Below are 18505 nucleotides of genomic sequence, written 5' to 3'. Positions count from 1 at the left end.
TGAAAGGCAATGCCTCCGACAGTGCAGCGCCCTCTGAGTACTGAATATAGGGATGAGGCTGATTAGTCTGGGGCTACTTTCCTTGGAGCGTCAGAGGCCGAGGGGTGACCGTATAGAAGTTCACACATCATGAAGGGCATGGATAGGATAAATAGACAAAGTCTTTTCCCTGGGGTCGGGGAGTCCAGAACTAGAAGGCGTAGGTTTAAGGTGAGAGGGGAAAAATTTAAAAGGGAAATAAAGGGGCAAATTTTTCATGCAAAGAGTGGTGCCTGTGTGGAATGAGCTGCCAGAGTAAGTGGTGGAGGCTGATACAATTACAACATTTAAAAGGCATTTGGTTGGGTATGTGAATAGGAAGGGTTTGGAGGTATATGGGCCTGGTGGTGGCAAGTGGGACTAGATTAGTTTCGGATATCTGGTCGGCATGGACGGGTTGGACTGAAGGGTCTGTTTCCGTGCTGTACACCCCTATGACTGCCTGGATTTTAGGCTCAAATCTCTCGATAGTAAAAGACAAGCCATCCCAGCTATTGCCTTGTTGGAAGAGTAGCGTTTTTGGGGCCTTTTCACGCCATTACGAAAGACACCTTACCACAGACAGAGAGACGGAGTAAAGCGCTTATGAAATGATGCAATGGTGTGCTCACGTTGCGAGTATTCAATCTAACTTTATTTCAGGAGCCCGCCCTTCTCTCTCCCTGTTGGTTTCTGACCGGCAGAGGGGGCGGGTCCTGACTATAACACTCAAACGGATTGGTGGATACGGCTGTCACTCTGGAGGGATACACAGGCTTGGTTGGTTTGATACATTTCCGAGCCACGTTGCCGGAGTGAGCTTCCTCAGGATCAGGACGGACGGATATATCACTGGGCGTTAGCTTGCTGAAGGTGCTATATCATCCAGGTAATTGACTTAAACCCTCTCCGGGAACGGTGACTGATTGCGGGTTTGTTTTGCGTTCCAGGTAACGTTGGGGGACATCCATCGGCTTCCGGACTGCCATCACAAAGAGGGATAAAGAGATGAGTGTTGGGTTCATTGGGGCCGGTCAGTTGGCCTTTGCTTTAGCCCGAGGATTCACGGCTGCAGGTGAGACTCTCCCGGGGGACAGGTCGCTCTGCTGTAAGGTGGTTCTTCATGGGAACATTGCTGGTGTGTTTATAGACTAGTGTCCCAATGACTGGCCTGTTTATTCTCTTGGGGGCACACATCTTGCTCTCTATCTCTTCCTCTTTTGGCCCTGTATAAAATTATAAGAAATTGGAACAGGAGTAGCCCGCTCGGCCCCTCGTGGATCATGGTGGACCTGACATTTCCTCACGTCTACTTTCCTGACCTTGCACTGTTGTCGCTGGTTTCCCTGACTGATCGTAGTCTGTGTGCTGTGCCTCACATATCTTGGGGCTAGCCACCGCTTCTATCAGTCCAACCTGAGTAAATTGTTCCCAAAACATAAGTTACTCGAAAAGCTTAGCGAGTCTGGTAACATCTATGAAGAGGAATCAGAGTTAACATTTCAGGTCCAGGGACCTTTCCTCTGAATTGGAGGAAATTGGGTGCTGGTATTATAGTCAACCCCAACTCTAGCCTATTGTCTCCCCTTCGCTTAGCTTTCTTCTCTCTCTTTGACCTTTTCTTTGTCTGGAGAAAGTGAGGACTGCAGATGCTGGAGATCAGAGCTGAAAATGTGTTGCTGGAAAAGCGCAGCAGGTCAGGCAGCATCCAGGGAACAGGAGAATCGACGTTTCGGGCATAAGCCCTGAAGAAGGGCTTATGCCCGAAACGTCAATTCTCCTGTTCCCTGGATGCTGCCTGACCTGCTGCGCTTTTCCAGCAACACATTTTCAGCTTTTCTTTGTCTGCCCTGCCTACTAAATCATCTGTAACTTTAATATCGTGCCCAGCTCTGAGCTTTAACTCCTCAACCTCCCTTTCCAATTCCCAGTGTAAAAGTGCACTTTTGTTAATATCACTCCCCACCCCCACTCCCGCTCATGACCAATCCTGACCTTATTAGGTGATAGAGACTTTGGTTCTTATATTTCACCTCTGCAGCAGGTTCTGTCTCTGGCTGTGCTCTTTCACTCAAAAGCTGAGTATTGATTCACTCAGTTCATTTCAGACATGGCTAAGTCAGTGTGTGAACTGCTGCTGCCAATCTCTCTCCCTTCTGTAAGCTTGAGCTTGCCCCAAACTCTACTTCAAGTGATTCATTCCCCCACCCATCAACTGTTGTCCTTGCTGACATCCTCAGACCTGCGATTTACCGAGGAATTGATTCTGGTCCATAAATACCTCCTTTCCATATTGTGTCTGTGATCTCATCCCGGGGATGTGTCCTTGGAGCTCTCCAGTAGCCTAACATCATGTGCCTTCTCCAGCCAAATAACCACCTGCAATGACAGTCTCCGTCCTGCTGTTCACAACTTCCTTCTGATATTTTCAAACATATCCTCCAGACCCATCCCCTGACTGAAAGTTTAATAATCTCTCTTAGCCTCTCCCCTCTCTGGTTTGATATTATTTCTGCCATGACTTGGGCAGTGCTTTTGATGGGTTTTCCTGCATTATAGATGTTATTCTCATGTAAGATGATGTCGTTCAGGAGCTATGATGTGTGATTGTTTAGAGTGGTGGCTGAAAGCTTGTTTGAGAATAAGGCTTGTCACACAATCTTTTTTTTAAAAGACCAAACATTGTTGCCACAGGTTAATCCGCAGTTATTGTTCAGTGGGGTGTAGCTGTTGGGAAATCAGTGTGACACCAATGACTGAAATTCAAGTAATTTTCTTGCTGAGTAATTTTGTGCACTGAAAAATATTTTCTGTGGTTTTAGAGATTAGATTAGATTCCCTACAGAGTGGAAACAGGCCCTTTGGCCCAACTAGTCCACACTGACTCTCCGCTGAGGCAGCAGTGCTAATCACTGAGCCACCGTGCCGCCCTAATGATAAGGCTGTAGAAAATAAGATGTTGAGATGTTTGAGGTTCTGCTTCTGCTAGAGCGACAGACTGGAGTTGGAATGACTCTCGAGACCAGAGTGAGGGCACTGAAGAAACATGACAGCAAGTAATCACAGAAAGAACAAAGAGGCCTGAGCTCACCTGGTCAATACCAGCTGGAAAATGAGCCAGCCAACCTTCTCCACTTTCCAACATTCCACTCTGTAGGGAATCTAATCTAATCTCTAAAACCACAGAAAATATTTTTCAGTGCACAAAATTACTCAGCAAGAAAATTACTTGAATTTCAGTTGCCCTACAAGTTACGCCACTTCAGACGTATAACCAGACTCCTCTTTAAATGAGTTGAGGGTTTCTGTCTCCCCTTTTTCAGGCAATATGTTCCAGACCCCTACCAACCTCTCTCTTATAATGTTTCTGCCAATCACCGTTTTTAAAATCTAAAGTAAAGTCGCTGTAATCCATGGGACTGTTCTCTCATTGGAGAGTTGATTCTGTCCCCGATTCTGACCCCTCTGCTGAGGTCAGTAGCTTCTTCCCATTCATTCTGTCAAGGCCCCTCTTGCCTTCATCAAATCCACAGCTCAGCCTTCTCTCTTCCAAGGACAACAAATTAAGACTATCCAATATTTCCTAATTTTGCTAGTTCTGGTACCATCCTGGTAAATCTCCTCTGTAACCTTTCTAGATCTTTTCTGCAATGAGCTACACACAGTGCTCAAGTAATGGCCTGGCAAATAATTTACATGATTCCAGCATAATTTCCCCACTCTTCTGTGTTCTGTATCTGGGTGGTACTGTGACTCAGCGATTAACACTACTGCCTCGTGGTGCCAGGGTCAAGGGTTCGATTCCACCTTCTGGTGTCTGTGTGGAGTTTGCACATTCTCCCTGTGTCTGTGGGGGTTTTCTCACATGGTCCAAAGATGTGCAGGTTAGATGAATAGGGCATGCTAGATTGCCCCAGAGTGTCCAGGGATGTGCAGACTAGGTGGATTAGCCATGAGAAATGGAGGGATAGGGTAGGGGGTGGGTCCACACTGTAGGCATTCTATATATAAAAATACAAGGAAAGGATTCTGTATGCTTTTGTAATTGCCTCATTGACCTGTCCTACCTTCAGGAATCTGTAAATATTTACTCTGAGATCCTGTACTTATTTTACATTTCTCAGGAACCAAACATTAATTGTGTTTTTCTCTTCCTTGTTTGACCTCTCCAAGTACACCACCTCTCACTTCAAGTTGAATTCCATTTGCCACTTTTCTGCCCTTCTAATCAGTCCATTGATGCCTTTCTGCTCTTTACTGTTATCCTCCTAACTATCAACCACACTACCTATTTTTGTGTTGTCTCTGAGTGTCTTGAACATGCCCCCCCGCCCCCCCCCCCCATATCTCTGTACAATTCTCCAGATTACACCACAAAAAACAGAGGACCCACCACTGGGCCCTGCAGATCCCCACTGGAAACCACATTCGAGGTGCTGGAAAAAAAACCTGTCAGCAATTATCCTATGTTTCCTGCCATGGAGCCAGTTTTATATGAAGTTGCTACACTCACCTGAGTTCCAATGATTTATTCGTTTTAACCAGTCTGCCACCAGAGAGCTTGTCAAAAAGCATTTCCCAAAATCCATGATGATCATATAAACTGTACTGTTCTCCTCAATCCTCCTTGTTACAGGTCATTATGCTATAACGCGACAGCTGTGTTCCTCTGCAACCCGCACTATGGAAAACTGCTGTAGAAAATTTTGTATAGGCTGCAGAAGGTTGCCTATACATAATCATGAAATCCATTCAGTAGAAAGTTCATGATATCCAAACAATCATGTTACAGCCAATTCATGCTGATGGGGCATTATAGCAGAATGACCTGAATTTCCTTAATTTCAATTGAAATTAGTCAAGGACAATCTTCCCTTAACAAATCCATGCTAAATATTTTTACAGTAGTGCTTTTATATTTGATATTGTTTGGAGGATTTGAGTTTTGAAAGATTGCTGCCTCCACAATTTCTAAATTGAGGTTTTCTTGGATGTTCTAATGCTAGAGTAAATTATAGATGGATGGGGAGATGAAGCTATGGAGGAACATGAAGATGAGGGGATCAGTTTTAAATTTGGTGCTGTGACAGGCAGGAGATAGACAAGAAGCCAGTCTGCATCATCTGTACCATCAGGTAGTCATGTCATTTTTTTTCCCCCTCTCGGGTAGCAATATCTGCAATTAGCAAATTTGAGTATAAAATCCTTCACAATTTGAGCAACAATGATCAATAATGGAGTTGCAGAAAATGCGTCACAGTGAGCTTTTGGAGAGTTGTTAGATGTGACCTTTGAAATCCCATGCTGCCATTTGTTTTAAACTAATTGTGTAATCTGAGTTATTGGGCAACTCGATAGGAGATTTGTTAGCATGTGAGATAAGATTGGGATAACTTCTAGTGAGTTTCAGGGTTTGGTGTGGGGTGGAGAGGACCTTTTGTATTAAGGCAGGAGGATGGAAACTCTGCCACTTGCTCACCTCTCTCCTAAAGTGGGAGGACTTTCTTAAAGTTCACTCATGATGTTACTGCCGGGGCCAGCATTTGTTGTCCATCACTAATTTGCTGTCAATGACCCCACCGGCCCCAACTCCACTTTAGTTGGTGTCTTACACCCCTGGGACCTCCATTCCAGATTCACAAAATACAATCATAACATTGTTAATGTAAAAAGAGGCCATTTGGCCTATCAAGTCCACACTGGCTTGGATCATATTGCTTAATGCCAAATTGCCTGTTGCTCATAACCTGTGCATTATTAAAATTGAAACAGTCATCCAATGCCCTTTTGAATGTTTCAAATGAACTGTTACAATTTGGAGGGGTGGTGGCAGCATTCCAAATCTGAGCCATGAAGATTTTCCTCACCATGCACTTTTTTTGCAGAGCGCTGTAAATAGTCAGCAATGTACAGCATGGAAACAGACCCTTCGGCCTAACTCGTCCATGCCGACCAGATATCCTAAACTAATCTAGTGCCATTTGCCAGCATTTGGCCCATATTACTTTAAACCCTTCCTATTCATCTACCCATTCAGGTGCTTTTTAAATGCTGCAATTGTACCAGCCTCCACCGCTTCCTATGGCAGCTCATTCCATACACTCAATACCCTCAGCGTGAAAATGTTGCCCCTTAGGTCCCTTTTAAATTTTTTCCCCTTTCATCCTCAACTATGCCCTCTAGTTCTGGACTTCCCCATTCCAGGGAAAAGACCTTGACTATTTACGTTATCTATGCCCCTCATGATTTTATAAACCTGAGGTCATCTCTCAGCCACCAATGCTCCAGGGAAAACAACCCCAGACTATTCAGTCTCTCCCCATAGTGTAAGCCCTCCAACCACAGCACATTCTGGTAAATCTTTTCTGAACCCTTTAAGTTTCACAATATCCTTCTGATAGGAGGAAGTCCAGAATTGCATGCAGTATTCCAAAAGTGGCCTAACCAATGTCCTGTACAGCTGCAACCTCCCAACTCCTGTACTCAATGCTCTGACCAATAAAGGAGAACTATCCTCTCTACCTGTGACTCTATTTCAAGGAACTATGAACCTGCACTGCAAGGTTTCTTTGTTCAGCAACACTCCCTAGGACCTTATCATGAAGTGTATAAGTCTTATCCTGATTTGCCTTTCCAAAATGCATCTGTTGCTTCTGGATCTTGATCTTAAGCAGGCACAGTTTCTTCTTATCCATTCTGTCCGGACCCCATAGATTTTGAAAATGTCTGTTAAATCTCCTCTTCACCTTCTCTTGAAGGAAAGCATTCGCCGGTCTGTCTTCATAACTGAGGTCCCTTATCCTTGAACCACTTTTGTAAAGCTCTTCCACATTCTTCCCCAGTGCATTCTTATCCTTTCTGTAGTATAGCACCCAGAACTTTATACTTACACGGTGGCTCAGTGGTTAGCACTGCTGCCTCACAGCGTCAGGGACCCGGGTTCAATTCCTGTCTCGGGCGACTGTCTGTGTGGAGTTTGCACATTCTCATTGTGTCTGCGTGGGTTTCCTCCGGGTGCTTCGGTTTTCTCCCACAGTCCAAAGATGTGCAAGTTAGGTGAATTGGCTATGCTAAAGTGCCCGAAGTGATAGTTGCATTAGTCAAGGGTAAATGTAGGGGGGTGGGTTGCTCTTCGGAGGGTTGGTGTGGACTTGTTGGGCCGAAGGGCCTGTTTCCACACTGTAAGGAATCTAATCTAATCTAATACTCCAGTTTTTTTTTCAGGAGTTCATCATAACCTTCCTGCTCTTGTACTTTCCTTATAAATGAAGCCTAGAGTGCTATGTTTTATTAACAGCTGCCTGGCCACATTCAAATGTTTCGGTACATATGCTTCAGTTTTCTGTCTGCTCCTGCACACCCTTCAAAATACTATAATTGAAGTTTTAAACTATCATCCTCACTGCATTACAATGCTTCCAGGTTTTTGCTTCTCCGCAAACTTTGGAATTATTCCCTGCACATTGTATTCTGGTTCATTTTTATAATGCAATAGTGGCAGAAACATAGAAAGAGGAGGCTTTTTGAGCCATTCCCACCCATTCAGCAGAATCATGGCTAATCCCATATTTCAGCACAAACTCCTGATCTCTCCACATACCCCTTGATTCCTTTAGCTTCTCAAATCTATCCATTTCTTTCTGAAATTTGTTCCGTGAATGGCCACTGCTCTCAATAGTGCTGTTGGTAGTGCAAGGAGGTGATTCTTGGGAGTGGAATATCCGTTTTTGGTATAGCCATGGGACAACTAAATTACCCTGGTGAAATCAGCAGCCACAGTGGCAGGGTATCCACTGCCAGCAGATTGTTGGGAGTCCCAATAGATTTTGTAACAGATAATTGTTTTGGGGTGAGGTTGCTGTGATTAAATTTTGCTATTGTTTTGCAGAGATGGTAATTTAGCTGATAACTGCTGCTCATTCATGGGAGCAATATAAAACTGAATTGATGTAGTTGTGTTGACCTGAGATGAGTGCCTCTCAATGTTTTGCCAGTTTCTAAGCAGTATTGTGGATGAGGATGATGACTAACCTGAAATACATGAATTTCCATCAGGGCCTCCTTTTTATTTGGGAGGGGGGTGCGTTAGCACATTGTCAAAGTGCTTATAGCACAGAATATTGATGGCAACTCAGATTCTGAGTTTAAATTCTGGCATGATTACTCTGTTGGAAGATTCCTCATTATGGTGAAAACTTGGGGTTGTTTTCTTTGAAACAGAGGCTAAGGGGCAATTTAATTGCACTGTATATGTTATGATGGAAATCAGTAGAATGACTTAGAGGCAGAGAGTCTGCACCTGTAGGAGTGATTGGAATCTGGAACTCTCTGCTTCCAGATTACCGCCACACCTTTTAAGGGTGATATAAGAAGCAGAAACCTTCACGTTTGACAATCATATAGATCTGCACTTCTGATGCTAAGCCTTACGAGGCTATGGGCAAAGTGCTGGAAAATGGGATTAAAGTAATTGGGAGGTTGTTTTCGGCTGGTGCAGACTCAATGGGCTGAAGGGCCTATTTTTCTGTGTTTATAGATCTCTAACTCTGATCACTCTGCAGTAGGAAATGGGTTAATCTGAGGCATAGACTTAAAGCACTTTGTGAAAAGATTAAAATCAGATGGTGGATGGATGTCTGGTACTGAAAGTGTGATGAAGGCAAGGTTCCCCAGTGTGTTTGGAAAATCACTTGGATGTGCATGGAAGTGGCATAACCCAGAGGGTCACAGCCAAGAACTGGATGGTGCTTTGCTTCCCATTTTAATTGAACTTGCTTTCCTGAACCAGTTTTTTCTCCTCAGGTATCTTAGCTGCTCACAAGATCACAGCAAGTTCACCAGACCAGGATTTGCCCACCGTCGGAGGTCTGAGGGTATGAGGCAATGTGTTTGTTTTACCAATCCACTGTAGCAGTGACCCTTTTTCTTTCTGTATAATTATGTAAATGACTATTCCAGGTAGCTTTCCCAGCACCAGCTGTACGTGGAGTCAGGCTATTGAACCTTGTGAAAACAACCGTGTGTGTGTTGTGTTGTGTGTGCGCGTAAACAAACATCCCACCTGTGTTCACGCATCGTGCTAGCTTCTAGCTATGCTGCAGTATAAATTTTAGCATAGCTATTCTTCTAACTGTGTGACATTTCTGAGGTTAAGGCTATATTGGAGAGTTCATGCCTAAAACGCTTCAGTCATATCTGCTGGACCTACAAGCTGACTTCTCTGTTTTGATGTACTGTAGTTTTCCCATCCAATCATTCTGTTCTGCATTGCCTCAAATGAAATTATTGCCTTGAGAGCACTTTGCTAAATTTCTACTTTTTTCTTTATTGAGTTAAGTTTTTTTTTCCCTGAAAGAAACCAGCAGTGACAGCCCATTGCCGCAATGAACCACACTGCGAGTTGGAGGAACAACACCTCATCTTCTGCCTGGGCAGCCTACAGCCCAGAGGACTCAACATTGAGTTCTCCAATTTCAAATAACCTCCCTTCCCATCCCCTGACTCCCTTCCAAGCCCCTGCCCCTCCCTTCCACTAACCAGATTCATTCCTCCCATTGATCAACCAGGTTGTACCCTCTCCCTGTCTTCACCTGTTCCTATCTCATTACCCTGTCCCCACCATCCCCTTTATCTGTAACTCTCCCTACACCCACCCCCAGTCCTGAAGGGTCATCCCGAAATGTCGACTTCACCACCTTCTGGCGCTGACTGGCTTGCTGTGTTCTTCCAGCCTCCTGCCTGTGAACAAAGCAAGCAATTTGTCATGCACTCGAAACACATGGCTCCCTGTTTACAAATCTGCTGCATTTAATTAGCGATATACTTGGTCGAATTTCAAGTAGAGATGATTAGCAAATAATTTTAAAAAGGGATGTTATATTTCCAAAATTAAAAGTAACCACATTTGATTGTTCGTGCAGAGTGTAGGAGATGGTTGCAAATTCTGATTTGCATCCAACTTGCAGGAACAATAGCCACAAGTTTGAGGAGAAGGAACAAAGAAAGGCACCTGGAAATTTCTTCCTTCTCCAAGTTGGGGGTTGATGGCAGATGGCGGAGTTCAGTTGACAATTTCAGAATTGACATTGGTAAATCTTTGTTAGTCAGGGCTTTAAGAGTCTCTGAATGAAGGCAGAAAAATAGAGTTAATTGAAAAATGAAACATGCTCTGGGGTCTGGATGTCCTAGTTATTTTTCAGTGACTTCTTTTGTTGAAGCCATTCCCGAAAAGGATGGGAGTGACCGGGACTGGATCCAGTCTGAGATCAGTCGTTCTGATCACTCTAATTACTTTTAGGACATTTTAATCACAGAATGTCTATTGAATTACTTCAAGTAGCTTGCATTGTTATATTTTAATGTTAGAGAAGTTAGTTAGAAGAAATAAATTGTGTGTGACGCTCATTCATAATCTTTTCTGTTCTTTTTCTTTAAATTTGTAGAAACTTGGTGTCAATTTCTCCTTGAGCAACAAGGAGACTGTTCAAAAGAGCGATGTACTATTTCTTGCTGTCAAGCCACCCATCATCCCCTTTGTGCTGGATGAAATTGCTCCTGATATCCAGGACCGCCACTTGATTGTGTCTTGTGCTGCTGGAGTCACCATTAGCTCCATAGAGAAGGTAACTTTTGAGTCTAATGATCTTTTGCTTGAATTTTGTTCAGACACCAGTACAGTCACTAAAATTTCACTGCAGTTGAGAATTTAGGAAGGTGTGAGGTTTTGATTTATGATATTTGTGGTGGGAATTTCTGCAAATTAAAATAAATAATTTGTATGGCATATTTGACAAAGAAAACTAAAATATAAATAAGTCTAAAGTACTTCCGGAGAAAGAGTGCAGATCTTCTGTGATGAATACCTCCTATGTTGTCACATTCCACAAATGCCAACTGGCCCACATCACTTCACGTGGAGGATGACCTTTTGAGGCCACACAGGCATTATTCTGGATACAGCATTCCACAAGGAGCAACTAAGCTCACCTGTTTGTTTGGTGGCTAATGGAAGAAATTTGTTCAAGACAGTGGCAAATTATGTCTTTGCTTTCAATTTTATAGTCCACGCTTCAAACACTATTATGATTCAATTTTCAGCTCATTCTGACATGTCTGTGAGGATTCTGATTTCCAGTGGGTGCACTGTTACTCCCAGTTCCTAGGCTGAACATCTCAGTGCACGAGCAGCATATCAAATAGCAGCATAACAGCTCTGCCCAAAACCCTGCCACATTGCTTCTCCAAATGGAATATTAATGTATGTAAAAGCTGGTGACTACTGCAGGGTTTTAGGTTGAGAGTAAAGTATAGGAAGACGTAAATGCTAAATTGTTATGACCTTGACAATAGCAATGGTTGATTTAGTGAGTAAACTCACTGTTTGTGTTTCTTTAAATTCAGCTGCTAAGCAACATCACTCAGCATTGTAGACTGTCACACTCCAAATATCTTCCCATCAATTGGTTGCAGACTGATAGCTTATAGCTACATTGCTGATTTCCATGTTTTTAGAAGTTAAAAATACAATGTTGAAAATGAAGTGACAGAGTTACAGCAATAATGGGGTGCCATAGACTTACTGAGTACATTGACCTCCCCTGACTATTTCAAATAACTGCAGTATATTTACAGTTTGCTTTCTAATAATGTCATGAGTGATTTCACACTACACAGTGATCTGATTGACTAGTAGTGCAGGCTTGTGGGACTGATCCACTTAATTCTGCTCTGTGTCTTTTTGAAGAGAGAATCCTCCTCCATCTATCCTCTGAAAGCTGTGTGCAGTAGTTATGCCGAAGCGAATAAATTCCTACTGATCTGGTTAACATTTCAGAATGCAGTCAGTTTATGTTGAAGGACACTACCTACGTTTTTAAATAAGTATTTGATAAACTCCAAAGCAGCGATTCATTCAAGGGTATAGTAGACAAATATGAAGTGGAAAGGCATAGAAGAATGTAGTAATATGACTAGAGGAAGAAGGGTGGGAAGACTTGGAATTGACCAGTTGTGTTGAATGGCCTGTTCCTTTGTGTAAATTGATTTTACATTTCTGCAATGGCACTTTTTAATGTAGCTGCTTGATCTTGCAGAAACTGTCCTCTGTGCACCAATTTCCGAAAGTGATCCGCTTGATGACCAACACCCCTGTGATTGTACGAGAGGGGGCTACAGTGTATGCCACAGGAACACATGCAGAGGTGGAAGACGGGAACCTATTGGAGCAGCTGATGGCCAGTGTTGGCTACTGTGTGGAGGTTGAAGAGGATCTCATCGATGCAGTCACTGGGCTCAGTGGCAGTGGCCCTGCCTATGTACGTACCAGGCTTGTCCCTTTTCAGTCACAAAATACAGTCATCGACAAGTGCTCAGATTTTAGAAACTAGAGGGGGAACGAAACACCATTTTATTTTGTTCTAATAATCTGATAATGTGGGATGAGGAACATCACTTGTAAAGTTTTTCTTTTCCTTTCCAAGAAAGTCACAGAACAGTATAGGAATTGTGAAGGCAGGAACAGGATCACCAGGGACAATGGTAGTCCAGATGGACAAGATACAGTCAGGACGGCAAGCCATGTACAATATTTTAAATGCAGTCATTAATGCATAAGAACATAAGGGGAGGCAATCCTAGTGCTATTATCACTGGACTGTTAATCCAGGAGACCCGGGTTTGAATCCTGCCTTGGTGGAATCTTAATTCAGTTTAAAAAAAAAAATGCAAATCCACTGTCAATTGTCAGGAAAAATCCATCTGGTTCACTAATGCCCTTTAAGGAGGGAAACTGCCATCCTTTCCTGGTCTAGTCTACATGTGACTCCAGACCCACAGCAATGTGGTTGACTCTTAACTGCTCTGTGGGCATTTGGGAATGGGCAATAAATTAGGGCATAGCCAGTAATGCTCTCGTCCTGTGAATGAATTAAAGAAAACTCAACACAGAGCATTCCCAACACAGCGCACTGTAGCCCATTAGCCTCCTGGAGGGAGTATGAGTACACAACTCAAAAGTAACCAGATTAAAGATCTACCTAGCACATCTGAGATCCCAAATTTAGTCAGTGACTCCTCAACTAATAATAATATCTGCAACATTCACATAGATTGGTGAAGGTGGGATTGATTATCTTGGTGTAGAGAAGGTTGAGAGATGCTCTGATGAATATTCAATTTCAATAAGGACAGAGTACGTCAAGGTAGGATTGAAAATGAGGATACTATTTTTAAGGTCATACTGGCAAAGGGAACAATCAAGAGGTGAGGAATAACTCTTCCAATGCAGCAAGTGCTTCGTGTCTGAATGTGCTGCCTGAGTTGTGGTTGGAGGTTCAGTTGAGACATTCAAGGGCAAATTGGATTGTTATCTGAAGGGAAGGATTATGCAGGTTCATGAGGGGGAATAAGATGGGGAAATGATACTAGGTGCATTGCTAATTCAGATAGCCAGTACATGCATAATGGGCCAAATGGCCATCACCTGCACTGATATGATTCTGAGGACGGATGGGGATGAATTGCAAGGTGGTTACAAAGAGGGGGTGGAGTTTCAGGAAGCCTGGGAGGAGGCTTGTGTGGAGAATGTACATTCCTATTGACCTAGCTTGTTATGACTTAATTCCTAAATGTAAACCTACATTTTAAAAATATTTTAGTCGAGAATCTCTGGTTTTTCTTTCTTGTGCAAGCCTTTGTTTTACATCCATCTATCTTTGCTTTTGTAAAATATTTTGGGCAGAAGAAATACCAAGTGATTTTTCTCATTACCATTCAAATTCATTCATGTATCTTCTCACCACAATTTTAGACCTCTTAGCCAAGTATCTTCAGATCTTAACTTGTATTTACTTGATTCTTACACCTCATTTCTGAGCTGTCCTCTTGTTTTCCTAAGCCTTTAGTTTAGTAAAAGCTCCAAAGGTGCTTTATAATCCAAAGTTACCAATATGCATAGATCTTAATTGAGTGACTCATAGGCTTCTGGAGTGAGGCTGTCCACCTGAGACAGCTGCAGATCACCTCATAGAATTTGGATGTTGGTGAGAAGAATGAAAGAAGTGGATTTGCAAATAAGTCAAAGATTGTATATTCCACCAGACAAAGAAATGTAATCTGATTTATTGCCAGGCTTTTACAGCAATAGATGCTTTGGCAGATGGTGGAGTGAAGATGGGCCTCACTCGAAGGCTGGCTGTTCGACTTGGTGCTCAAGCATTGCTGGTCAGTAAATCACCAATGTGTCTTTTTCTCAATCTCTCCATCTTTACCTGCAGTGTATATGGGCAAAGATCCGCTAATATTGTTGATGGTCAGGAGCTGCTTCACTACATCTGTAATGTTAAAAGATTAAATTGTACACTCTGTTAAATGTGAAAAGGTTAAGCTATACTGTCTTTCTCCAAGAAGCTGAACATTCTGGAAGTGGGTGGGGATGACATTCTGTCTCTCAGACAGCATGCAAGAACGTGGATGACTAGCCATTATAATTTACACTTCATCTGGGCAGTCATTTACTACTTTTTTCCACAGCTATTATCAAATTAAACTCTCATTCAGTCCCTTCCATTCAGAAATGCTTTCATAGCCATCCCCAGACAATCAAATTCATTTATGTGATCATCCTCCAATACTGAAGCATATCACAACTACATTGTCTTGGGGAATCACTGAGTCTGGAAATCGTTTGCATAAAGATTCCTCAAGATTAGGGCATTTACATTATCACCGAGTCTGACCTCATCCTACCATTGTACCTGGGGTAACATGTGGTTATGAGGGGGGAGTGGCCGGAGTATCTATGAGCATTACCAACTGACCTGTATAAAGAGGATGTGGGGCCTCTTTTGACTCTACTTCGCATGCCTGCGAAAAGGGTCAAAGGGGTTACCTAGCTTGTACAGGCTTTAATAAACTTTAACTGTTTGCAGAAGTTGGTGTGAAACCTCAGGGGGAAAAAACCCTAACAAAACCACTCCATTGATTTTGTACATCAATCTCCCAGTACAGCACATTGTTTGTTTGAATTGAAAGCTTCAGGCTCCTTCATTTGAAATGAAGCATTTATAACAAGCTACTGATTTGTTCAAATGCAAGCCTTTGCAGTAGCTTCTGCAACTTTGATTTTCTAAATTTGTAGTCTTTTTGTTTAAATGGCGAAGGGCTTTAAGTTGCCCATGTTTCTTCTCTGGACAGGGAGCAGCAAAAATGCTGTTGGAGTCGGAACAGCACCCTGGCCAACTGAAGGATAATGTATGCTCGCCAGGAGGTGCAACCATCCATGCTATACACTTCCTGGAGAGTGGGGGCTTCCGCAGTCTGCTCATCAATGCTGTTGAGGCGTCATGTGAGAGAACAAGGTATGTGCCTGTTTTGTTTGTTTATTTATTCTTTGCCCTCCCCTGTCAACTGGAAGTCCACCTCTGGTCACTAATTCCCCATCCTTACCTAAGTGTGACTCCAGAGCTAGGTTCCCTCTAATTCTTTTCTCTTCTGTGCAGACCTCAGACTTCTGAAACTGGAAGTCAATGCTGGGGACAACGTTGACATTCTGATTTTGTATGGACCTTTTTTTTGTCTTTGAGTGGCTGCATGTCTACATAGCTTAAAAGGAACATTGCTCCTGACCCACAGCAATGTAGGTGACCATTTTAACAGGGCTGAGAAATGGGTAATAAATGTTAGCCCAGACTTACACTTGCATCATGTAAGTCGTACAGGATGAAAACTGACCCTTTATGGCCTCTTCACTTCTTTTACTGGACTAAGTTTGGGAGAGGTTTGTTTAGCCAATGTTATCAACGCCCTTTCTCCTCTTTATCTCCCTCACCTAATGTGCTTCGCTATTGAATTAACTAGTCAAGATTTGGTATTGGTATTCATTGTGGAAAGAAAACACCGCCTGCAGATTACTTTGTTTTGAAAAGGTGTATTTTTGAGATGAACGTACAAATAAAGAGTTTGTAGGACTTTTTTATTTTACAAGTTGTTTCACACCTTACTGTAAGATTTTATTCTGCATTTCGCAATTTGCTCTTGCACTTATTCATGTGTTTTCTCCTTTTTTTTTCTTCTTTTTTTCCTCCTTTGTTCAGAGAGCTGCAGTGTATGGCTGACCAAGAGACTGTTTCCCCTGCTGCCATCAAAAAGACCACCCTGAACAAGGTGAAACAGACTGCCTCGAAAGCTGGCATCAGCCTCTTCAACAATAAGTACCCAGGAAGCAAAAAACACTAAATACTGAATGGTTATTAAAATTGACTGGGCAAGCAACAGTGAAACTTAAGTATTATTACCAAAGTACAGTTTGATATGTATATTCAATGCAGATCAGTGGCTTTGCTTTTGTAACCACTGTGTACTGATATTGATATTTTATAATATGAAGGTAAGCATGCACATTAAGGTTGGTGAGACCTGCAGTTGACGGTGCTATCAATGTGGAAAATAATATTGGTAGTAATTTTACAGCAGTCTAATGCTCCCTTTTGCTTTCCTTCTGAATTGTTCCCTAATGCAGAAAACCAACATTGATTCCTCTTTATGAATTTTCCTGACAGGCAACACGTTAGCATTGCTCTCTGCTTAAATCAATTTTTTCTCATGCTGGCACTAGTCCTATAATTCCATGGACTTCAGTGCTGCTAACGAGTCTTTTCCCTGACTGTGTGTCTTAAAAATGTCCTTTATTTAAAAGGTTCCCCTATACACAAGATCAACTACATTACCTTCTTTGGTTATCTGTTATTGAAGAATTGAATCAAGTTTGTTGGATTGTTCTGTGACTATCACTTCACTTCAAATGAAAGCTGTGTCCTGAAAATCATTTTCATGTGACTAAGCTCAAGCATAACCGCATTAGAGATTTCTCAAAACGTGACTGTGACATTTTGTGCAGCTGAATAATTCAGCATAATGTTTCATGAAACCTGTACTTATTTTAATATGAAATGTGGCCTCAGCCTGAGATTTAGATTTCCTATGCACCGTTGGCTGGGAGTGCCCTGACCTTTAATTTCAAAGGAGAAAGTGAGGTCTGCAGATGCTGGAGATCAAAGTTGAAACTTTATTGCTGGAACAGCACAGCAGGTCAGGCAGCATCCAGGGAACAGGAGATTCGACGTTTCGGGCACAGGCCCTTCTTCAGGAATTCCTGAAGAAGGGCCTGTGCCCGAAACGTCGAATCTCCTGTTCCCTGGATGCTGCCTGACCTGCTGTGCTGTTCCAGCAATAAAGTTTCAACTTTAATTTCAAAGACCTTCTTGGAGATGTACAGTACAGGCTTATGGACCATATTATGTAGTTGTGATTTATGGTAAGATTACTTCTCTGTCTTCTGGCTTTAAGTGCACAACTGTCATTTAGACTGAAGCAAAGATTACTAGTTGGAGTCTTCAAACCTACCCATCTCATATTTATGATTAGAAATATAAGTTTTTAATTTAGGCTTGTGGTCAGATTTCCAACTTCCAAATGTTTCAGTTTCAATAGACTTGCCACTTTCTGAATGTTCATCTATAGCATTGAACACGTTTCAGTATGAAATAAGAAATGTGAGCTTTTTCGTGTTAAATAATTGGATAATCTTACATATCCCTGGTAACAGGACTGTTATTTGTTCTGGTATCTTGTATACGTTTTTGTAGCTATAGAGAAGAAACTTCAGGTCAATTGTGTTTTATTAGCACTCAATACTAGTGATGCTAAGGCCTTATTTGTATGTGAATTTTATACACCGAGCTACATTCACATCTTGAAGCTCAGAGCAAAAGACTGAGAGACTTTGATCTAGTGAATGCTGTAAATTCCTGGGAGTGTTTGTGTACTTGTAATGTTTGACCTAAAGTAGAGATTTCCGTCCACTTGTCCTAATGTTTAATGCAAAGTACTGTCAATATGTTCCAGGTTAATACTCTATTCTAAAGTAGAAGATTTATTGAGCAAAAGCATAGATTAACAGTTGCTTGGAAAATTATTTCTTTTCAGAATGAGATGTCAGGATGGACCCTTTATATACGGTACTACTTTGTAAAAATAAAACAAAAAACTTCAGATTTTTACTGCTACAGAGGTTGCTGCTTATCTAGTAATGGGCAATTGCTGCCCTGCTTATGGTTAGAGGTATTTACTGATTTAAAGAAGACAAACGAAAACTTTTTTTTTTATCTGGCCAGATTGAGATCACCAGTGAATCATGGTGCAATTGTGCAAGCAATTGACTTGATATTTTAAAAAGTTTACCAATCTGTCTGTCTGTCTTCTATCTAACTGTTTCTGATTGTGTTAGTTTTATACTTATCTGAACTTGTAGATTAAGTCAATGGTTGTGATTTCCATATGCCAAAAAAATGAATAATCCTATGATTTGGCTGATTTTTGTTTTGGAGTCAGTCCTTGTTTTGCAATATTGTACTATTACGTGTGATTTACAAATGAAATGCCAATGATATTTTAACAGGCCCTGTATGCTTTTCTAAACCGCAAATAGAAG

The 18505-nt window shown here is 42.0% G+C and overlaps 1 protein-coding gene across 1 annotated transcript; it reads left to right on the top strand.

The window, feature by feature from the left end:
• Positions 1–807: 807 nt before the first annotated feature.
• LOC122562239 (pyrroline-5-carboxylate reductase 1, mitochondrial-like) lies at positions 808–17150 on the top strand. The gene is made up of 8 exons (XM_043714984.2): positions 808–891; positions 969–1093; positions 8821–8891; positions 10461–10640; positions 12111–12332; positions 14146–14238; positions 15211–15374; positions 16110–17150. Exons 2-8 carry the CDS (start codon positions 1027–1029, stop codon positions 16249–16251), a joined length of 939 nt encoding a protein of 312 aa, XP_043570919.2. The 5' UTR covers positions 808–891; positions 969–1026; the 3' UTR covers positions 16252–17150.
• Positions 17151–18505: the final 1355 nt, after the last annotated feature.

This window comes from Chiloscyllium plagiosum, unplaced genomic scaffold, assembly GCF_037043375.1.
Source record: "Chiloscyllium plagiosum isolate Xiang-an unplaced genomic scaffold, Cpla_swu_hap1 HiC_scaffold_25, whole genome shotgun sequence".
Classification (NCBI taxonomy): Eukaryota; Metazoa; Chordata; class Chondrichthyes; order Orectolobiformes; family Hemiscylliidae; genus Chiloscyllium; species Chiloscyllium plagiosum.
The sequence above is the reverse complement of the archived record's forward strand: the minus strand, read 5'-3'. Positions and strand labels throughout refer to the sequence as shown.

What these genes read in the sequence shown, in the direction of transcription:
- LOC122562239 (XM_043714984.2), top strand. Translation starts at nt 1,027, where the DNA reads ATGAGTGTTGGGTTCATTGGGGCCGGTCAGTTGGCCTTTGCTTTAGCC. An exon ending in CCGAGGATTCACGGCTGCAG is followed by an intron (nt 1,094 to 8,820) that starts GTGAGACTCTCC and finishes TTTTCTCCTCAG; the next exon opens with GTATCTTAGCTGCTCACAAG. An exon ending in TTGGTGCTCAAGCATTGCTG is followed by an intron (nt 14,239 to 15,210) that starts GTCAGTAAATCA and finishes TTCTCTGGACAG; the next exon opens with GGAGCAGCAAAAATGCTGTT.